Raw genomic sequence first — 18,372 nt, 5'->3', positions numbered from 1 at the left:
GTTGTCTGGTTGCATTAATACGTTGACCAAAAAAATCAAGAATATAAAATTCCACCATCATTGTGTCCGAATACCTTTGTTTACCCATTCTCTATTTTATTCATGTTATGTCGTGACAAGCGCCTCAGCCAAATTCTGAGTATTTGGTTCTAGAACAGGATTTGTCACAAACGAATTGTTTGACCCTTGACACTCACCTGTAAAATAGACACTCTGACCTCCTAACCTCTGAAGAGAGTGATGAAAATCAAGCGGGAGGAAAAGTGAGGAAGCACCGCGAAAAACATATTGAGGAACACGAGACGGTAGCTCTAGTTTGGGTCATTACTACCCGCCCCTGCCCAGTCCGCGCGGGAGGCTGTGGCGCGGGACTGCGCAGGCGCTCCCCGTCGGCCCCACCCCACCTTCGTCGGCCCCGCCCCACTTCTGTCGACCCCGCCCAACCGGCGCCAGGCGCGCGCACGCCGCCCGGCGTCCTCGCTCCCGGGGCGTAGCCCAGCTTGCGCCGGAGTCACCGAGGTTCCCCTCAACGCCGGAAGTGACCCTGGCGGGTTTGCCTTCAAATTCTCGGAGAGTGGAAGCAGCGCCCCGAGACTGGTGACCAGGCAGTGCTGGGTCCGTGAGCACAAAACAGGGTGGTTGGGACAGGACAGGGCAGGGCCGTCCTTCATCGCTGCCCGGTGCCCCGCTCGGCCCTCCCGCTCCGCCTGCCGCTGGGCGGTTTCCCGAGGAGCCTCGGAGACACAGGTGAGTGTTGGCTCTCTAGGTCTCCTGGGAATCCCCGACCCACGTGGCCGGGTCGGCGAGGGATTCGGGAGCCTGTGATGCGATCCCGCTGCGCATTCTGCTGTGAACTTGCCGGTGCCTGCGCCGAGGTCCTAGGTTCTTGCTGTTGTCGCTGACACCTGTGGCTCGGATGACGGTTCCCCCTACCGGAGGAGTCTTGTCCGGCCGGAGACTTCTGAGGGCTCCTGCCGATCCCACTCTAGGCCTGTCTCCTTAGAGAAGTCTCCGGCCGAGACAACCTGTTTTTATTTCCTCGCTTTTTTGACGGGTCCTCTCCCGAATTCGTCCACGCCCCCGCCCGAAACCCTCTACCCTAAAAAAAACACCAAAAGCCTTGACTTTGGGGATGCAGCTTCCTTTCTTATGTTTTGTTAGGTAGGTGTGCTATTGTTGAGGATGTTCTTTCTTATTTAGTTTATTCTGGAGCCGGGCGTCCTCTGGGAGGCTATGGCCCTTTTTGTTTAGAGTCGGTACCTTTTACAAAACGTATCCCTCGAAACTTTGTTTCATACTGTATATTATACGGTGATGAAGTTAGCGATGAACGTGGGTCCTTAATGCTTTGCAGTGGATAGTCTCAGGCCCTTATTTACTCAAAAATAATTTTCTCTTTTAACTGCGAAGTGCCATTTTTATATCAGTTACTAACATTTATATCAGTTACTAACATAGCTCCTCTCTTGAAAGCACTCATTTGTCTTCCTCTTTGAAATCAGACCTTTAGATACTGCTGAGGACATTCCTAACGTTTTAGAATGTGTGCGATAAATCTTTGCCCCATAGTCACAATGCTAGAACACCAAGGTATTGAAAGATTCTTGTGATGTTCATACAGGCCTAAATATCTCAGTGTGCAGCCTTATTTTCTTTTCCAAAGGAGATGGTTTTTGTAATCATTGAGTTCTCACACAAAGAAATAGTGGCAAAACTCTTTGTCTTGTATTAGTATTAATAACTTGTGACTTGTTTCATATCTTAAAAAAAAAAAAGGCAGTGCCAATCGACTTTCCAGCATTCTTAGACTATGAAAAGTTATATAAAGCTCCTTTATGGCATTGGTTATTCAAGACCTTTTTACATTTTATAGATTCAGTATTAGGCATATTATATAGTCTACAACGGATTCTGCATCTTATTTTGAAACTGGTATCACAATTCTGACAAATACTAAGGATTAGAGAATCTTGTAGAATTTACTGTATTAAAAACAATGTTGAATTTCTGTTTACAACAATCGTTCTGGATTGTTTGTTTTTTAGCTGTTTGACTGCCTAAAAAGATACTCTTTGTGGACCACACAGCATCACATTAAGTTTGCTAGAAATTTTGCTGTAATATTGAGTTTTTAGTGTTTAAAAAATTTTGACTGTTATTTGAATTAAAATTTCATGTTGCATCTTACTTAGTTTAAATAAATGAATTTAGTCATTAAGATAAATACTCAGTACACTTAAGCAAAAGGGTGGTTCTGATAGGAAGGATCATGTAAAGGAAAAGCTTGCTGTGAGATAAAGCATGCATCACCTATGCTTATGTTTATTTTTCTCTTTAATAATCTCTTTAAAAACCAACAGTGTGTTTTTGGACAGTCTCAGTTTTTATAATTTTATAATCTCATTTTCTATTAATTGAACCAACAGGTAGTGTTTACAGTTCACTGTGGTTAAACTTTGGTCTACAGACTTTTCTTCACATATATTCATTTCTTCAAGTACTGCCAGATATTGTGTCAGGTAGACCCAAATTCTGTCTTCCTAAAGTGTAATTTTGGCAATGATAAGGATATATTCTTGAAAATTGAAGAATCTCATAAATTTACAGTGTTGACCTTCATTTGAGAAGAAGAATGTGTGATACTAAGAATAGGAAAATTTGTTTTTTGTCTAACATTTATTCATTGCATGGTATTTTGATACATTTTCAGTAAACACATCATTTCTTTGATAACCAAGAATTTTTCAGGTCATTTTTAATGTGGCCTTGGATTGACTTTACATTTGTTTGTTAGAAAATGTCGATTCATTGGCTCCTCAGGAATTTTATCTGACTAGAAAGAAGTATCCATAACACGGAACCTTCAGAGAAGGCCTGGAGTGACTTCTGTGAATTTTGGAACATTGAGCCCTGGCCCTCAGAAATACAAAGGGACAACCTATATATAAGTAACAATTTAGATTTTTTTTTTTTTAGTTGGGGAAAGGGAAGAAAGATCTGGAGGGAGCCTGTTAAGGAAAAGAGAGAGAGAAGGAAGAGACGTTGGAGTCTTGCTATCTGTGCTTATCCAGATCAGCGATATACTGCCAGCAGCCAGCTCCAGCTGTACCCTTATAACATTATTGCTCAGACTAGGCGTCACTGTAGGGCATATATAGCTTCAGAGCAAAAGCAGTCGCACAGTTCTGGTAGGGGTGATTTGAGGATCAAGTAGTGTGAGAGTGCTGAGGGTCAGAAACTGGACAAAAGTAAGAAATCTTAGTAGTTAGACAAAACCTGACAGTATTCATTCATTCGAAGATTTACTGAGTATCTGCTGTGTGAAAGGAAGCATGGTTCTAGATGCTGGGGATATATCCATAAAATAGCAGAGAGCCATGGTCCCTGACCACAGAGCTCTTATTAAGATGGAATATTATGGGCTTCCCTGGTGGCACAGTGGTTGAGAGTCCGCCTGCCGATGCAGGGGACACGGGTTCGTGCCCCGACCCGGGAAGATCCCACATGCCGCGGAACGGCTGGGCCCGTGAGCCATGGCCGCTGAGCCTGCGCGTCCAGGGCCTGTGCTCCACAACGGGAGAGGCCACGACAGTAAGAGGCCCGTGTACAGCAAAAAAAAAAAAAAAAAAGATGGAATATTATCAGTGGTCATACTTTTCAGTCACGGGATTTTTTTTGCTTTTCTTTTGGACCCCAGATGCTCAGTCTTGAATTACTTATAGACCTTAGTTCTTAGCTGTATTGCTTCATGACAAATTACCAGAAAACTTAATGGCTTAAAACAATAAACATTCATTGTCTCACGGTTTCTTTGGTCAGGCTCTGGGCATAACTTGGCTAGGTGCTTCTGATTCAGGGTCTTGCACAGGCTATAGTCAAGGTATCAATCAGGGCTGCATTTATCTCAAGGGTCAGCTAAGGGAGGATCCAACTTCCTGCCTCCCTGACATGGTTGTTGGCAGGATTCAGTTCCTCTGGTCTGTTGGACTGGGGGCCTCAGTTCCTCACTGGCTGTTGCCCTTGGGCCTCCATCAGTTCTTTGCCATGTGAGCCTCTGCACTGGGCAACTCACAACATGGTAGCTGGTTTTCCCTTAGAGTAGTCCAACGAGAGAGCAAAAGATAGTAAGCAAGGTGGAAGTCCCAGTCTAATCTCAGAAATGATGTTCCATTATTTTTGTATATTCTGTTTGTTACAAGCTCACATTCAAGGGGAGATGATTACATAAGGGTATGGACACTAGGAAGCAGAGGTCATTGAGAGCCACCTTACAGGGTCTCTGTGATTATTGATGGATATAAGGCCCTTCTTTTGTTGTATTTATTTTTGGTTACTCCCCTACCCTCCATCCTCTTTCTTCATTCATATTTCCCTATCTCACCCTCCACAGACACTGTAATATATTTAATATATGTTCTTCGGTGTGTATGTGTCCTTTAAAAAAAAAAAGAGTGTTTTATTCACCATATATATTGGGTTGGCCAAAAAGTTCGTACCGTTTCCATGACATCTTATGGAAAAACTTTTTGGCCAGCCCAATAAATATAGCATAATTTTAAGTTTATAAAATGATCTTGGCACTTAGACCTTGTTCTATGTCTAAGTATTTTTTACACCTAACCCTGTATTTTGATGATCTATCCATGTTGCTATTTGCATATTTTGTTCATTGCTTCCATCTGCTACGTAGTATTCCATAGGGTGCATCCACCATATTTCCTTATCTATTTTCTTAGCAGGGAATAGATAGATTACCTCCAGCTATTGATTTCTCAAACAGTTCTGTCATTAACATCCAAAAACAAGTCCCTTTGTGGATCTGTGTGAAATTTCCTCTGGAATATTTACAGAAAAGTAGGGTTGCAGGGTCGTAGGATATATGCATACAGAATTTCTCTAAGTACTGCCAGATTGCTCTCCAAAATGATTATACCAGTTTCTGCCCACACATTGTATGTGAGAATGTCCTTTTTCCCAAATAATTGCCAATACTTAGTATTATTGGATTTATTAATTTTTTTAATCTGGTAAATGTAAAAGGAGTCTCTCATTGCATTCTTCTATTACTAGTATCTGTACTTGTAACCATTTGGGATTTCCCTTCCATGAATTACGCTTTATGCCTTTCTGTGCTACCCATTTTTTAAAAATTTTATTTATTTATTTATTTATGTGTTGGGTCTTCGTTTCTGTGCGAGAGCTTTCTCCAGTTGCGGCAAGTGGGGGCCACTCTTCATCGTGGTGCGCGGGGCCTCTCACTATCATGGCCTCTCATTGCGGAGCACAGCCTCCAGACGCATAGGCTTAGTAATTGTGGCTCACGGGCCTAGTTGCTCCGCGGCATGTGGGATCTTCCCAGACCAGGGCTCGAACCTGTGTCCCCTGCATTGGCAGGCAGATTCTCAACCACTGCACCACCAGGGAAGCCCGCTACCCATTTTTGTATGATTTTGCGTGAAGTTCTTTTGTCCGTTAGTGTGAGGAATTACAAGGATGGATTTTCTCAACTTAGATTATAATTGCATTCCTGTGTTGGTCATGGAGAGAGAGAGAGAGAGAGAGAGAGAGAGAGAGAGAGAGAGAGAGAGTATGCGCGCTGATACATTGTTAGTTAGCTAATCGGTTTTTTTCTTTTTTTTAGTTAGCTAATCTTTTATTTAAGATTACCACATCATGTTCATAAGTGAAATAGACTTTTTATTGCTGTTAATTAGTTTTGAAATTGAGGCGATTCTCACCTCATAAAAAGTTGATCAGTTTTCCCCTTGTTTTCTGGGCCAATTTTTATGTAATTGGAATTAGCTTCTGTCTAGAGGGTAGGTAAAAACCCACCTATAAAAACCCCATATCCGTATATCCACATCCTACTAAGTACAAAGACTATGCTTAGTTCTTGTATATGGAAAGTTTCAGGGAAGATGCATTCAGCATTTATTGAAGACCTACTCTTTGCCAAGTACTATGGTAGGGACTCTAAATAGCCATTTATTCCTTCTAGTGCAACTCTTGGAAATAGTTACTATCCCAATTACGGATTTAAAAACTAAGGCTCATTAAAGTTAAGGGGCTTGACAAAGGTGGCAGAATTACAGTTCCAACCAAGATTCTTCTAACCTCAAAACACATGTGTTTTCTGCTGTGTCACAGTGTCCTCCAAAAAATGATCTAACATTCTACATTTGTTCTGCAGATGTTCAATAAGACTTGTATGTCACGCACTGAAGTTACCATCTCAGACCTTTCCTCTGTAAATCCTGCTCTAAAAGAACTTAGAGATTCAAGGTAGACAAGTGCCTTGAGATGAAGGCCCCAGTAAAGTGCCAGGGGACTTTAGAAGGGGGAGGGCTTATTTTGAACTGGGAAGTTCAGAAGGTTGACATACTGGGAGAATTGCCATCTGAGTGGGGTTTTGACACATAGGTAGGGTTTGACTGTGGGAACCTGAGAAATTTCTTTGAAGGAGTGGAAATTAGCATGAACAAATGTATAGAGATGGAAAGTACATTGTGAGTGTCTTCAGGGATCCTTGGAAAGTATACTTTTAAAAAACTCCTTGTAGTACTTATTTTTAAGAGGTAATATTAAATGTTTCTTTCTTTTTTAGCTTATAATTGAGCATGAGTCTTCTTATGATTAGTGAGAATGTAAAATTGGCCCGTGAATATGCATTGCTGGGAAATTATGACTCTGCAGTGGTCTATTATCAGGGAGTTCTTGATCAAATGAACAAGTATCTATACTCAGTCAAAGATACATACCTCCAGCAGAAATGGCAACAGGTAAGAAACATGACTGATGTTTGTTTTAATAGTTTAAAATACTCAGATGTAAATAGGTAGTGCTTTTGCAGCTTTACGTTAAGAGTGTATAATTTATTACATGGATTTGTATATAATGTTTCTTAAAACTTGATTATTATATTAGTCCATATTCGCCATCATCAGTATGATGAGTTCTCAGTTATTCTAATTTTTGGAATCTAATAGTAATGGTTTTGGCATTTTTTTCTAGATCGCATTTTTACCTGGTAAAATTAGAATTGACTTTATTAAGCCATTATTGAAACTGCGGATGACACCTGAATCTCACAAGTACCATATTCTCTATAGAACATCATAAAGCAGACCATACTTGCATCCCACTTGAGGAACTTCAGTCACTGAGGACCAGTAGAAGTTTATAGGTAGAAACTATAAACAGGTCCAGTTGAATATGGCATTTATAATAGGGTTCAACAATGTCACAGGAGAGAAATATTATAGAAATTAATAGTCTTTTTGTGCTGGTCTTTTAGGTAGAGTATTATCCCTCAGATTCTACTAAACTGCTTTTTTCATAGTATTCCATATTTGTCCTAAATTTCTTTAAAAGAGAGAAATACTCTACCTCTTTGAACTTAACCTCTTTCCTTAAGTCTGCCTCTGCGTATTTTACATTAGAAGGGGAAAACACTTTATTTCATAAAGAGTCTTAAATTTGTCACTGAAAGACTTCTAAGACCTTTTGTTCTTAGGCCAGCAGCTTTTACTTAAAAAGTCTGAGCTTTTTTATAAGGATATTTAAATCATTTAGTTTTAAAACCAAATATTACTAACTTCATTTCAGTGTTTCATGTATGTGTGTGTGTGTGTGTGTATAGTTTTAAAATTGAGTCAAGGCTGCTTTTAAAAAAAATATATTGGTTGTGTGTGGATTGAGCCATTTATCCTCTGAAGCTTTATTTTTCAAACTGTGGGATGCAGTTATGAAATTAGTGGATTCTGATCAGCATTTTTAAAGTCAATTAAGTAGCATAAGAACCATCAAAGCGCAACTTGCAAAAGTATTGTTTTTGCCAAACTTTGAAGTTACAGCTAACTTTTAAATTTGTTATGCATTTTGAATAAGAACCATAAGTCAGTCATGATGGCTTCATTAGCCAGGATACTTAATTCATTTTATCAGAATTAATTTTGCAATTAGAAATAAAGAATTCATGAACCATTATTAAAATTTCAACAGAATATTTTGGTATGGTTTCCTGGATATCTGATGTCAAAATGGAGGCTTCTGACATCTTTAATAAATGGCCCAACTTAATCTTGGCAGTAATTTATTAGTTATAGAAATTTAAAGCGCCATATTCTCCTTTGAAATCAGGTTTGGCAGGAAATAAATGTGGAAGCTAAACACGTTAAGGATATCATGAAAACACTAGAAAGCTTTAAACTAGACAGCACTCCATTAAAAGCTGCACAGCATGAGCTTCCAGCATCCGAGGGAGAAGTCTGGTCCCTGCCTGTGCCTGTTGAACGAAGGTAAGTGGAGACCCTTTAAGAAACACACTGGCACGGAAAACTGATAGCATTGGTTCTACCTAGGAAGAGAACTGGGGACTGAGAGACGGGAATGGGAGAGGGTTTTTTACTGAATACCTTTTGTAACTCTTAAATTGTACATCATGTAACTCTGCCTCATTTCAGTAAGTTAAATTTAGGTAGACATAGACCAAAAATATGCTTTTGTGAATGAGCTTAAAGTAGTGGAGGCACTGTTATCTTATGGAAGGAACATGGGGATGGAGATTGAAGTATCTGGGCTCTAGGTCTGTATCATTATTTGTAGCTCTGGGAAAATCAGTAACCTTTCTAGAGCTCAGCTTTTTGTTATGTAAAGTGAGGGAATTAGACTAAAACAGTGGTTCTCAAAAAGCTATCACAGAATACTGCTATTTATCAAGCTATACTGCTGCTAAAATTTAAAAATGGGCTTTTTAGTTCACAGAAAAAAAGAAAAGATAAAATGTTCTCAATTATAGGTTTTTTTCTTTGGTATTTTTATCCCCAGTTTCCTCTTACCTGGTGCCAGCAAATGAACAATTAGTGAAAGTTGATATTTACTGAAATGCAAAAGAGCCAATTATGCTTAGTTCCACTGCATATTTTTTAACTGACGAGTGTGCAAGTGGGTGTCATTTATCTATTTTACTCACATAATAGATTTCCTAGTTTATATTGTGGGTTTAAATACATTAGTGTAAAATAGCATTGTACAAAAAACACTGACTTTCAGGTTCTTTGTCCCTTAACCAGTTTGAGAACCTTGCATTAAAACGTTGCTCAGGTGTTTTTCAGGTGTTTAAGATTCTATCATTATAACTGTTAATTCTCAATTGTATTTTATGATAGGTGCTAGATATTGAGTGCTCACGGAGTTCTGAGCACTAATATGGGATACATGTGTTATTTTATTTATTTCTTACAATAAGCCTTCCAAATAAGTCATATTTTTTCTGTGTTTCAGGTAAGATAGCTGAGGTAGAGGGAAGTTAAGTAACTTTTTCCAGTTATCACAGAGGTAATAACTGGTGGAGCTAGGATTCGAATCCAGATGTGTTTGATTACAAGGCTGGCACTCTGCCATACCAGTCATTCCCAAACTCTAGCATACATAAAGATCTCCTGGGATACTCATTCAGAATGTGGATGCTGGGGCTTCACTCCCAGAGAATCTGGTGTAATAGCAGGTGGAGCCCAGAAGTCTTCAGGTGATTCTGATACAGGTGGTCAATGGATCACACTTCGAGAAGTACCATACCAAAGTGTTCCCCCTCCAGTTTAAAATTAACTGATGGATATTGATTGTTTCTTAGCCACTTTGATTTTCTTCAGCTCCAGATAAAAGTACTAATGTTCTATTATTGACTCTGATACCTTCTGAATATTTACTAAATTTTACCCTTACTCTAAGTACTTTTATGTATATTTTCTGTTTTATTTTAGAATTCACTAAAAATTTAAAAAAAAGTACAGCGATAGGCTCATTAAAGAAAAATAGGAAAATGCATAAAAGTAGGGGGGAGATCATAGAGTCATCCTAGTGCAACTTCTAGTCTTTTATGCATTGTTTATTTCATAGTTGTAGTTGTGCTATATCCATAATATAGAACCTTGTACCCTGTTTTTTTAAAAAAATCCTAAAAGTAGACAACAGTTATCATACACTTACCAAATACCGTGTTAATTGCTTTACATATATTACATATATTACTTAATTCTCAAAACAGTCTTAGAAGGTAGGTACTAAACTTGTAGCCCCAATTTCTGATAAGGACACTTAAGCTTAGATAGGTTAAGTAATTTGCTCTTCATATTGTATACGTTGATAATTTATAAGCCATCTTAGACCTTATTCTCTGCTACTTTTAAAGGGTTGTTTGCTACTCTTTTGAGGGATATAACCTACGTAGTTAATCATGCTCTTATTCATTGTTTCCTCTTTTTTTTTTTAATTTTATTTATTTTTGGCCACGTTGGATCTTCATTGCTGCACACAGGCTTTCTCTAGTTGCGGCGTGTGGACTTCTCATTACGGTGTTTCTGTTGTTGTGGAGAACGGGCCCTAGGGCACGCGGGCTCAGTAGTTGTGGCGCACAGGCCTAGTTGCTCCGCGGCATGTGGGATCTTCCCAGACCAGAGATCACACCTGTGTCCCCTGCATTGGCAGGCGGATTCTTAACCACTGCGCCACCAGGGAAATCCTCCCCTTTTTTGTTGTTATAAATAAAGTGAATATTTTTCCACATTTATGATCACTTTTTCTTAATTTCAAAAGTAGAACTAATAATAGATGAGTCAAGTTGTGTTTTTATTTTATTTTACCTATGAATATGTCTTACTCCTACTTTCTTTTTTTTCCCTCCTTCTGGAGAATCATCATTTGGCCCTTGTATTAGTCTACTCTGGCTGCCATAACAAAATACCACAGACTGGGTGGCTTAAGCAACAGGAACTTGTGTCCTCACATGGCAGAGGGAACAGCAAGCTTTCTGGTGTCTCTTAATAAGGATACTAATTCTGAGATCGGCCCCACCCTTTTGATCTTATTTACCTTTTTTTTTCTTTTTTTTTTTTTTTTTTGCGGTACACGGGCCTCTCACTGTTGTGGCCTCTCCCATTGCGGAGCACAGGCTCCGTACGCGCAGGCTCAGCGGCCATGGCTCACGGGCCCAGCCACTCCACGGTATGTGGGATCTTCCCGGACCGGGGCACGAACCCACGTCCCCTGCATTGGGAGGCAGACTCTCAACCACTGCGCCACCAGGGAAGCCCCTTATTTACCTTTAATTACTTCCTTACTTCAAATGATCACATTGGGGTTTAGGAATTCAACATAATGAATTTTGGAGGGGTACAAACATTCAGTCTATAACAGCCCTGTAACTCCTTTATCAATTACTGGTAAGAACTTTCCAGTGAATAGATGTGCCCAGTGATTATTCAGTTGATTTCAAATTTAATGAACTGTTTGGTTGCCACAATCTAATATGTGGAGGCAGGAGGCTTCTCTCTTAGGGGTAATGGAAAGTTGAGTTAAATGAGTCTTTCATCTTGAAAAGTCTATGATGATGAACCCTAGTGTCCCTCCTTATTGCTTCTGGCTTTTCTTCAATATTTTTTTCTGTCTCTGATTTTAAATGCCCTGGATTACTATTAACTACAAAGTTCTCCTCTTTGACTTTATTTGCTGCATCTTTCTATTTCTTTCTGTAATTTATTTTACTTGCTTCCTCAACTGAATATCCCTCAAAACTCTTTATTTTTCTGTTGGTCTTAATCTGTACTCATGCTTAAGAGCGCTTATTCTTTCAACTCCCATGGTGATTCTAACCTTGACATTGCCTAAATTTTAATCCCATTTGAAGAACAGATTTAACTGATCCAGCATTCTGGTGCTGTGCACAAATATGTTTGTACAGGAGGTTCATTGAAGCCTTTTAGAGGAAAGATTAGAAATAGAATAAAACTTTTTGGTATGATTCTTTTAAAATGTCTTTTAAAAGTCAGCTGATGTCCCTCAAACATCTTCTCGTCTCACTGAATAAAACCCAAAGTTTTCAGTATGTCCCTCAGTGCCACCCTGTGAGATCTGGTTCCCTGCCGCCTCTGTGACCTAAGTTCTTACAGTTCTCTCCCTCAGCCTTCTTGAACAAGTCAAACACAAATGCTTCAGTTCTCTGCACTTGCCTTTCCTTCAACTCAGATGTTTGATGGCTTGTTCTCTCACTTCCTTCAGGTCTCTACTTAAATATCACCTCAGAAAGGCCATCTCTGATCACCCTACCTATATCATTCCGTAGACCCTACCATTCTTTATTTTCTTAGATAGCATTTAGCGTCATCTGATGTACTGTTTATTTCTTCATTGAAACCCCCTCTGCCCACACACACACTTGAATGTGAGCCTGTGAGAGTAAAGGCTTTTATTAAAGTTATTTTAAAAATTTTTTTACTTTAAATGCAGAGTAGTGCCTGTCAGTAGTAATAGTTCAGTAAATTATTTTTCGGATAAATGAATAGCAGTAAGAAGTGGATAAAGGGACTTCCCTGGCAGTCCAGTGGTTAGGATTCCATGCTTCCACTGCTGGTCAGGGAACTAAAATTGTGCAAACCACAAGGCGCGGCCAAAAAAAAAAAAAAAAAGAAGTGGATAAAGTGTGCCACATTTTATGTGACTGACTGCCAGCTAGCCATTAAAAGTCATTTATGAGGTGATGATAGAGGAAAGAATACCGGCAATGCCTCATGATATAATGAGTAGAGAAAAATAAGAGCATATGTGTATATAATGGTTCCAATTTTGTTTAAATGAAAGGCAACCGTAAGAAAATAAACTAATATGTTAAGTGGTTAACTCTGGATAGTGGGGTTAAGGTGACTTTTTCAAATTCTTTATACTTTATTATAATTCAGTGTCTATTTTATATTATTTTCCTTAAGAGGAAAAATAAATATATATTTTAAAGCAGAATCCCTACTTGGCTATCCAAGTTTCTAAATCCAAAATTGAACCCTCATCATTCCTTTCACATATATATTGGTTTGGCTTTATCATCCTCCCAAATTCTCATTCTCAACCTTTCACATCTAAGAGTATCTTTTTTCATAGTGTCTCTTAGATTTTTATCATTACTCCTTGAGCTAGGCCCTCATCTCATGCCTTGATAACATCTCCCTGCTTTTTCTGTTTCCTTCATCAGTGTATCTTATTATTAGACTGATCTTTCTAAAACCTTTTCAGTGGCCGCCAGCTAAAAACCAAGCCTCTTGAACTGGCAGTGTTTAGATCTACTTACTGAACCACCTTATCTGTTCAGTATCATGTTTTAATGTTTACCATTGTCTTCACGGTTAGTAACTTTATAACCTTTACGTAGATTAAGCTCATCTTGCTTTCTTTGCTTTTCTTCACTGATTTTCTTGTCTGCAATTGTACCATCTTGTTTAGGTCAACTTCTGTGTTTCCAGGTCCAATTTACTTTGTCTTTAAGAGGCCACTCCCATTGCCACAGTACTAGATCTCTTTCACACTTTCTAGTATACTTGCCTAGTCTTATGTATCTTCTTCTTTCTTAACTATACTTGAGGTATTTGAGGGTAGGACTCCCCTGCCTTTTTTTATTGCTTATTTTACTGGCCCCAACCAAGTCTAGAAGTGTAGTAGGAGCCTAATAAGTATTTGAGAGGTCTAAATCCTGCCACAGAAATAAAGATGAAGTGATCTACATAGAGGTAAAGCACTGTACATGAGTTCTTGTAACTGTCCATAGCCAGTGCTTATGTCAGGTTTTTTTAATGGGAAAATGATTAAATTTTATTAATTAAAACAGAACTGTGATACATTCTAAATAAAATGGTACCAAATTGCACATATATCAGTACATAAGTGTGAAGTCTACACCTGTGCTTTGTTCTTGCTTTTTCGATAAAACTCCCTTCTCTGATTATTGTTCTCTTCTCAGTTTCCAAGAATCAGACTAATTTTTCATCTAATCCGATATACAATAGCTATTTCCTTTTAAAAGAGAGGTGATGATCAGTTGACTTCTATTATTTCTACCATAAAACCATAGTGCACCACAGACAGCTATGCCCAGTTTAAATGCTAGACCTTAGATTTCAGTGACCTCAAGTTTGTTTTATCTTGTGTTCAGTTATGCCTTTGCTTCTTTAGTTCATAAACTAACTTACACACTATGTGTGTTCATCTATATATGGACCAACTCCAAGAGTTGAGTATGATTTTCATGATCTTGTATTTGATTAGACCCTCACCAGGACCTAGAAAACGCCAGTCGTCTCAGTACAGTGACCCTAAACCACAGGGTAACCGTTCAAGTACAACTGTCAGAGTTCACCGTCCATCCGCACACAGTGTTCACAATGACAGAGGGAAAGCTGTTCGTTGTCGGGAAAAGAAAGAACAGAATAAAGGAAGAGAGGAAAAGGTAAATGTTACTGATATTCATAAATGAAAAAGTTATTTATTAACCTTAAAAATGAAGACTGTACAAATTTTAATAATTTTTAGTAATTAAATCTGCTACTATAATAAAACCATAGTCACACTCCACCTAGGCTAGGATTTTTCCTACTCACTATTCAACAAATAATTTTGTTTTTTTTGTTTGTTTTGTTGTTGTTGTTGTTTTGCGGTACGTGGGCCTCTCACTGCTGTGGCCTCTCCCGTTGCGGAGCACAGGCTCCGGACACGCAGGCTCAGCGGCCATGGCTCATGGGCCCAGCCGCTCTGCGGCATGTGGGATCTTCCCGGACCTGGGCACGAACCCATGTCCCCTGCATCGGCAGGAGGACTCTCAACCACTGCACCACCAGGGAAGCCCTATTTTGGTTGTTTTTTGTAACTTTCTATCTTGATACAATTTCAGACTTGCAAACAAGTTACAAGAATGGTATAAAGAACTTCCAGTGTGGTGAATTGGGAGATTGAGATTGACATGTATACACTGATGTGTATAAAATGGATGACTAATAAGAACCTGCTGTATAAAAAAATAAATAAAAGAAAAAAAAAAGAACTTCCATATATTCTTTCCCCAGTTTTACCAGTTATTAATATTATGTCCCTTTTGCTTTATCATTTACTCTCTGTATATACTTTATTTTTCCTGAAGCATTGAGAGTAAGTTGTAGAAATGAAATCATGCCCTTTTACCCTTAGATGTTTTAGAGTCAATTTCCTAAATACTAGGACATTGTTTCACATGAAAACAATGTAGTGATCAAAATTCATAAATTTTGCATTGATACGGTACTGTTATCTAATACATAGACCTTTAGAAAATTTTGCCAGTTATCCCAATAATGTCATTTATAGCTCCCCCTGCCCCCCGTGCCAGGACCCAATATAGAAGCATACATTGCATTTGGTTGTCATGTTTCTTTAGTCTCTTTTATCTTTTTTTATTTTATTTTTTTAATTTATTTATTTTTGGCTGCATTGGGTCTTCTTTGTTGCCTGAGGGTTTTCTCTAGTTGCAGTGAGCAGGAGCTACTCTTCGTTGCAGTGCGCAGGCTTCTCATTGCGGTGGCTTCTCTTGTTGTGGAGCACGGGCTCTACGTGCAGGCTCGGTAGTTGTGGCATGCGGGCTCAATAGTTGTGGCTCGCGGGCTCTAGAGCGCAGGCTTAGTAGTTGTGACGCACGGGCTTAGTTGCTCAGCAGCATGTGGGATCTTCCTGGACTGGGGCTCGAACCTGTGTCCCCTGCATTGACAGGCGGATTCTTACCACTGTGCCACCAGGGAAGCCCTCTTTAGTCTCTTTTAATGTGAACATTTCCTCTGCCTTTATCTTTTTTGGCCTGACTTTTTTAAGAGTTATTTTGTAGAATGTTCCTCGGTTTGGATTTGCCTGATGTTTCCTCATGATTAGATTTAAGGTTGTGCATTTTTGGCAGGAATACCACTGAAGTGAAGTTTTGTTCTTCTCAGTGTATCATATAAGGAGGCACAGGATGTTTATTTGTTCTGTTACTTGTGATAAATTGGATCACTTGGTTAGGGTGGTGCCTGCCAAGTCCCTCCACTATACAGTTACTCTTTTTCCCTTTATAGTAGTTTGTGGGGAGATACTTTGAGGTTATATAAATATTGTATTTCTCATTAAAGTTTCAGTTACTTGCTTTAGCATCCAGTGATTCTTGCCTGAAGCAGTTATTCCTCTGATAATTGAAAAATCATTTTCTAATGCTATTATCTCTTCTACATTAATTACTTGACATTGAACTGTAAGAAAAAAACTCTATCTCTTCCCCTTTATTTAATTTTATCAGTATGGACTGGTGGACTCTTATTTTATTCAGTGAATTAAAATCTATTACTATCTTTTTGATGCTTAAATTGTCCAAGAGTTGAGGAGTGGGAGACCCTTGAAGCTGGGTCTTAAGTCTTTTTGACACATACTCACCATTCTCTGAGCATTTCCTCATTTTCTGGCAAAATAGGATGTTCCAGGCTCTTCGTGTATTTACCCCATTTCTCCAAGAAACCCTGGTTCCTATTAGTGAGGAATGAGATTTATAAACCAAGATTTCAGTACCAATTATTATTTGAGGGCCTGTGCTCTCTTACAGTAAGAAATATATGGGACTCTGAGAACCTAGTTTCTGTCCTCTCTACTTCCACCTCCCCAGTCCCTTGCCCCAGGCACATACCTAGTCTATGAAATGGTAAAGTACAGGCTCACTTCTTGGCTTGTTGTACCAAAAGGACCCCTCCACACCACCTGGGCAAAGTGAAAACTGGGTTAAGCAAATGTAAAGCCCCCAGTGCTGCCCATTCAGTCCTTTTCAAAACATCATATCATGGGCTTCCCTGGTGGCGCAGTGGTTGAGAGTCCGCCTGCCGATGCAGGGGACACGGGTTCGTGCCCTGGTCCAGGAATATCCCACATGCCGCAGAGCAGCTGGGCCCGTGAGCCATGGCCGCTGAGCCTGCGCGTCCGGAGCCTGTGCTCCACAACGGGAGAGGCCACAACAGTGAGAGGCCCGCGTACCGCAAAAAAAAAAAAAAAACCATCATATCAGCCCGTACTTCAAGATCTTTTTCCTAAATTTGCAGTCTAACTTTGTAATTCTGCTTGAGAACCTCATCCAGTAACCAGCCAAGCCACACCTTTAAATATAACCTTCCTTGTTGGTATAGATACAGATGTGCTTTTAGCTCTTGATTTTGTGTCATCACCTTTATTCCCCGTCCTCCCCATTTCTGGAGGTCATTTGCCCTTGTACATCTGGATAGTCAGTTCCCTTGAGTCCCTCTCACCATCGTTCCATAGTCCTGTATTTCTGTACTTTCAGCAACAGCAGTGCTATTGTAGTTCCTGAAACAAGGAAGGGTATGCGGAAGGTGGCTAATGCCTCTGGCCTTAGGCAGTATTATCAATACGAAGGTTGCCCTTGCCTATCATCTAGGGTGTGGGTTGTAAGCCTTTTAACCATCTGTGGTTTGTTAGAGCTCAATGTCCTATACCTTTTTCACTTTATATCTATACTTTTATACCCTGAGAAATGATGTGTAGAACCTGAGGTACTATAATCAGCAAATCAGTTGTATAAATTAAATTGAATTAATATGATTTGCTTGTTAAAACAGGAAGATATAAAGCTTTTCAAAAATATAGCATGGTGATTAAGAGTATGGGCTTTGGAATCATGTAGACTTGTATTTCAGCACCATCCCTGCTGTTTCTGGATGTATTACGATAAGCTACTTGGGCTTTCTAAATTTTATCCCCTCATATATAAAATTACTTTAACGCCTGTCTTATAGAGTTTTTGTAGGATAAATAAAATAACTTTTTTTAAAAAAATTTATTTTATTTATTTTTGGTTGCGTTGGGTCTTCGTTGCTGTACACGGGCTTTCCCTAGTTGCGTTGAGCGGGGGCTGCTCTTCGTTGTGGTGCGCGGGCTTCCTCATTGCGGTGACTTCTCTTGTTGTGGAGCATGGGCTGTAGGCACACGGGCTCAGTAGTTGTGGCTCGTGGGCTCTAGAGCACAGGCGCAGTAGTTGTGGCGCATGGGCTTAGTTGCTCCGCGGCATGTGGGATCTTCCTGGCCCAGGGCTCGAACCCATGTCCCCGGAATTGGCAGGCGGATTCTTAACCACTGCGCCGCCAGGGAAGCCCCAAGATAACTTTTTTTTCTACCTAGTGTGTGCTCAATAAATGTTAGCTATTATTTCCCAAACATTCCAGGTAACTGAGATTTTTGTTACATATGCTATTGACTTGAACAGTTTCACCATTGCATTTTTTAAAATTTTAATGAAATATCTTAGAGGTTGATGACTACATTCAAAATGCTCTTTAATTTATCTAAATGCAAAAGTAGAATTATTAGGTTAAAAGTAGGATAAAAATAAATTCCCCAGAAGGAGGCTCACTTTGAAAAAAAGTTCTTATTTACCAATGGAAGTATTTTAGCCTTCAGTTTAAAACAAATAGTGTTTCTATCACCCTTTGATTCTCTACTGTTTCAAGAATAGGGCAAGAGGACAAAGTATAATAAATAAACATAAAATCAGCTACATTA

At 39.4% G+C, this 18,372-nt stretch overlaps 1 protein-coding gene across 1 annotated transcript in view; it reads left to right on the top strand.

Annotated features, from left to right (window-relative positions):
- Positions 1–608: 608 nt before the first annotated feature.
- The window catches only part of KATNA1 (katanin catalytic subunit A1), a 35,034-nt gene continuing 17,270 nt past the window's right edge, over positions 609–18,372 (top strand). Inside the window, exons 1-4 of the mRNA XM_079939129.1 lie at positions 609–747; positions 6,605–6,779; positions 8,140–8,297; positions 14,086–14,266. Of these exons, the coding sequence (XP_079795255.1) occupies positions 6,618–6,779; positions 8,140–8,297; positions 14,086–14,266 (501 nt within the window). The 5' untranslated portion in view covers positions 609–747; positions 6,605–6,617. The remainder of the gene's footprint in view (positions 748–6,604; positions 6,780–8,139; positions 8,298–14,085; positions 14,267–18,372) is intronic.

The sequence above is a fragment of the Stenella coeruleoalba genome (assembly GCF_951394435.1).
Source record: "Stenella coeruleoalba genome assembly, chromosome: 12".
In the NCBI taxonomy this organism is placed as follows: domain Eukaryota; kingdom Metazoa; phylum Chordata; class Mammalia; order Artiodactyla; family Delphinidae; genus Stenella; species Stenella coeruleoalba.
This window is presented reverse-complemented; position numbering and strand designations above follow the sequence as displayed.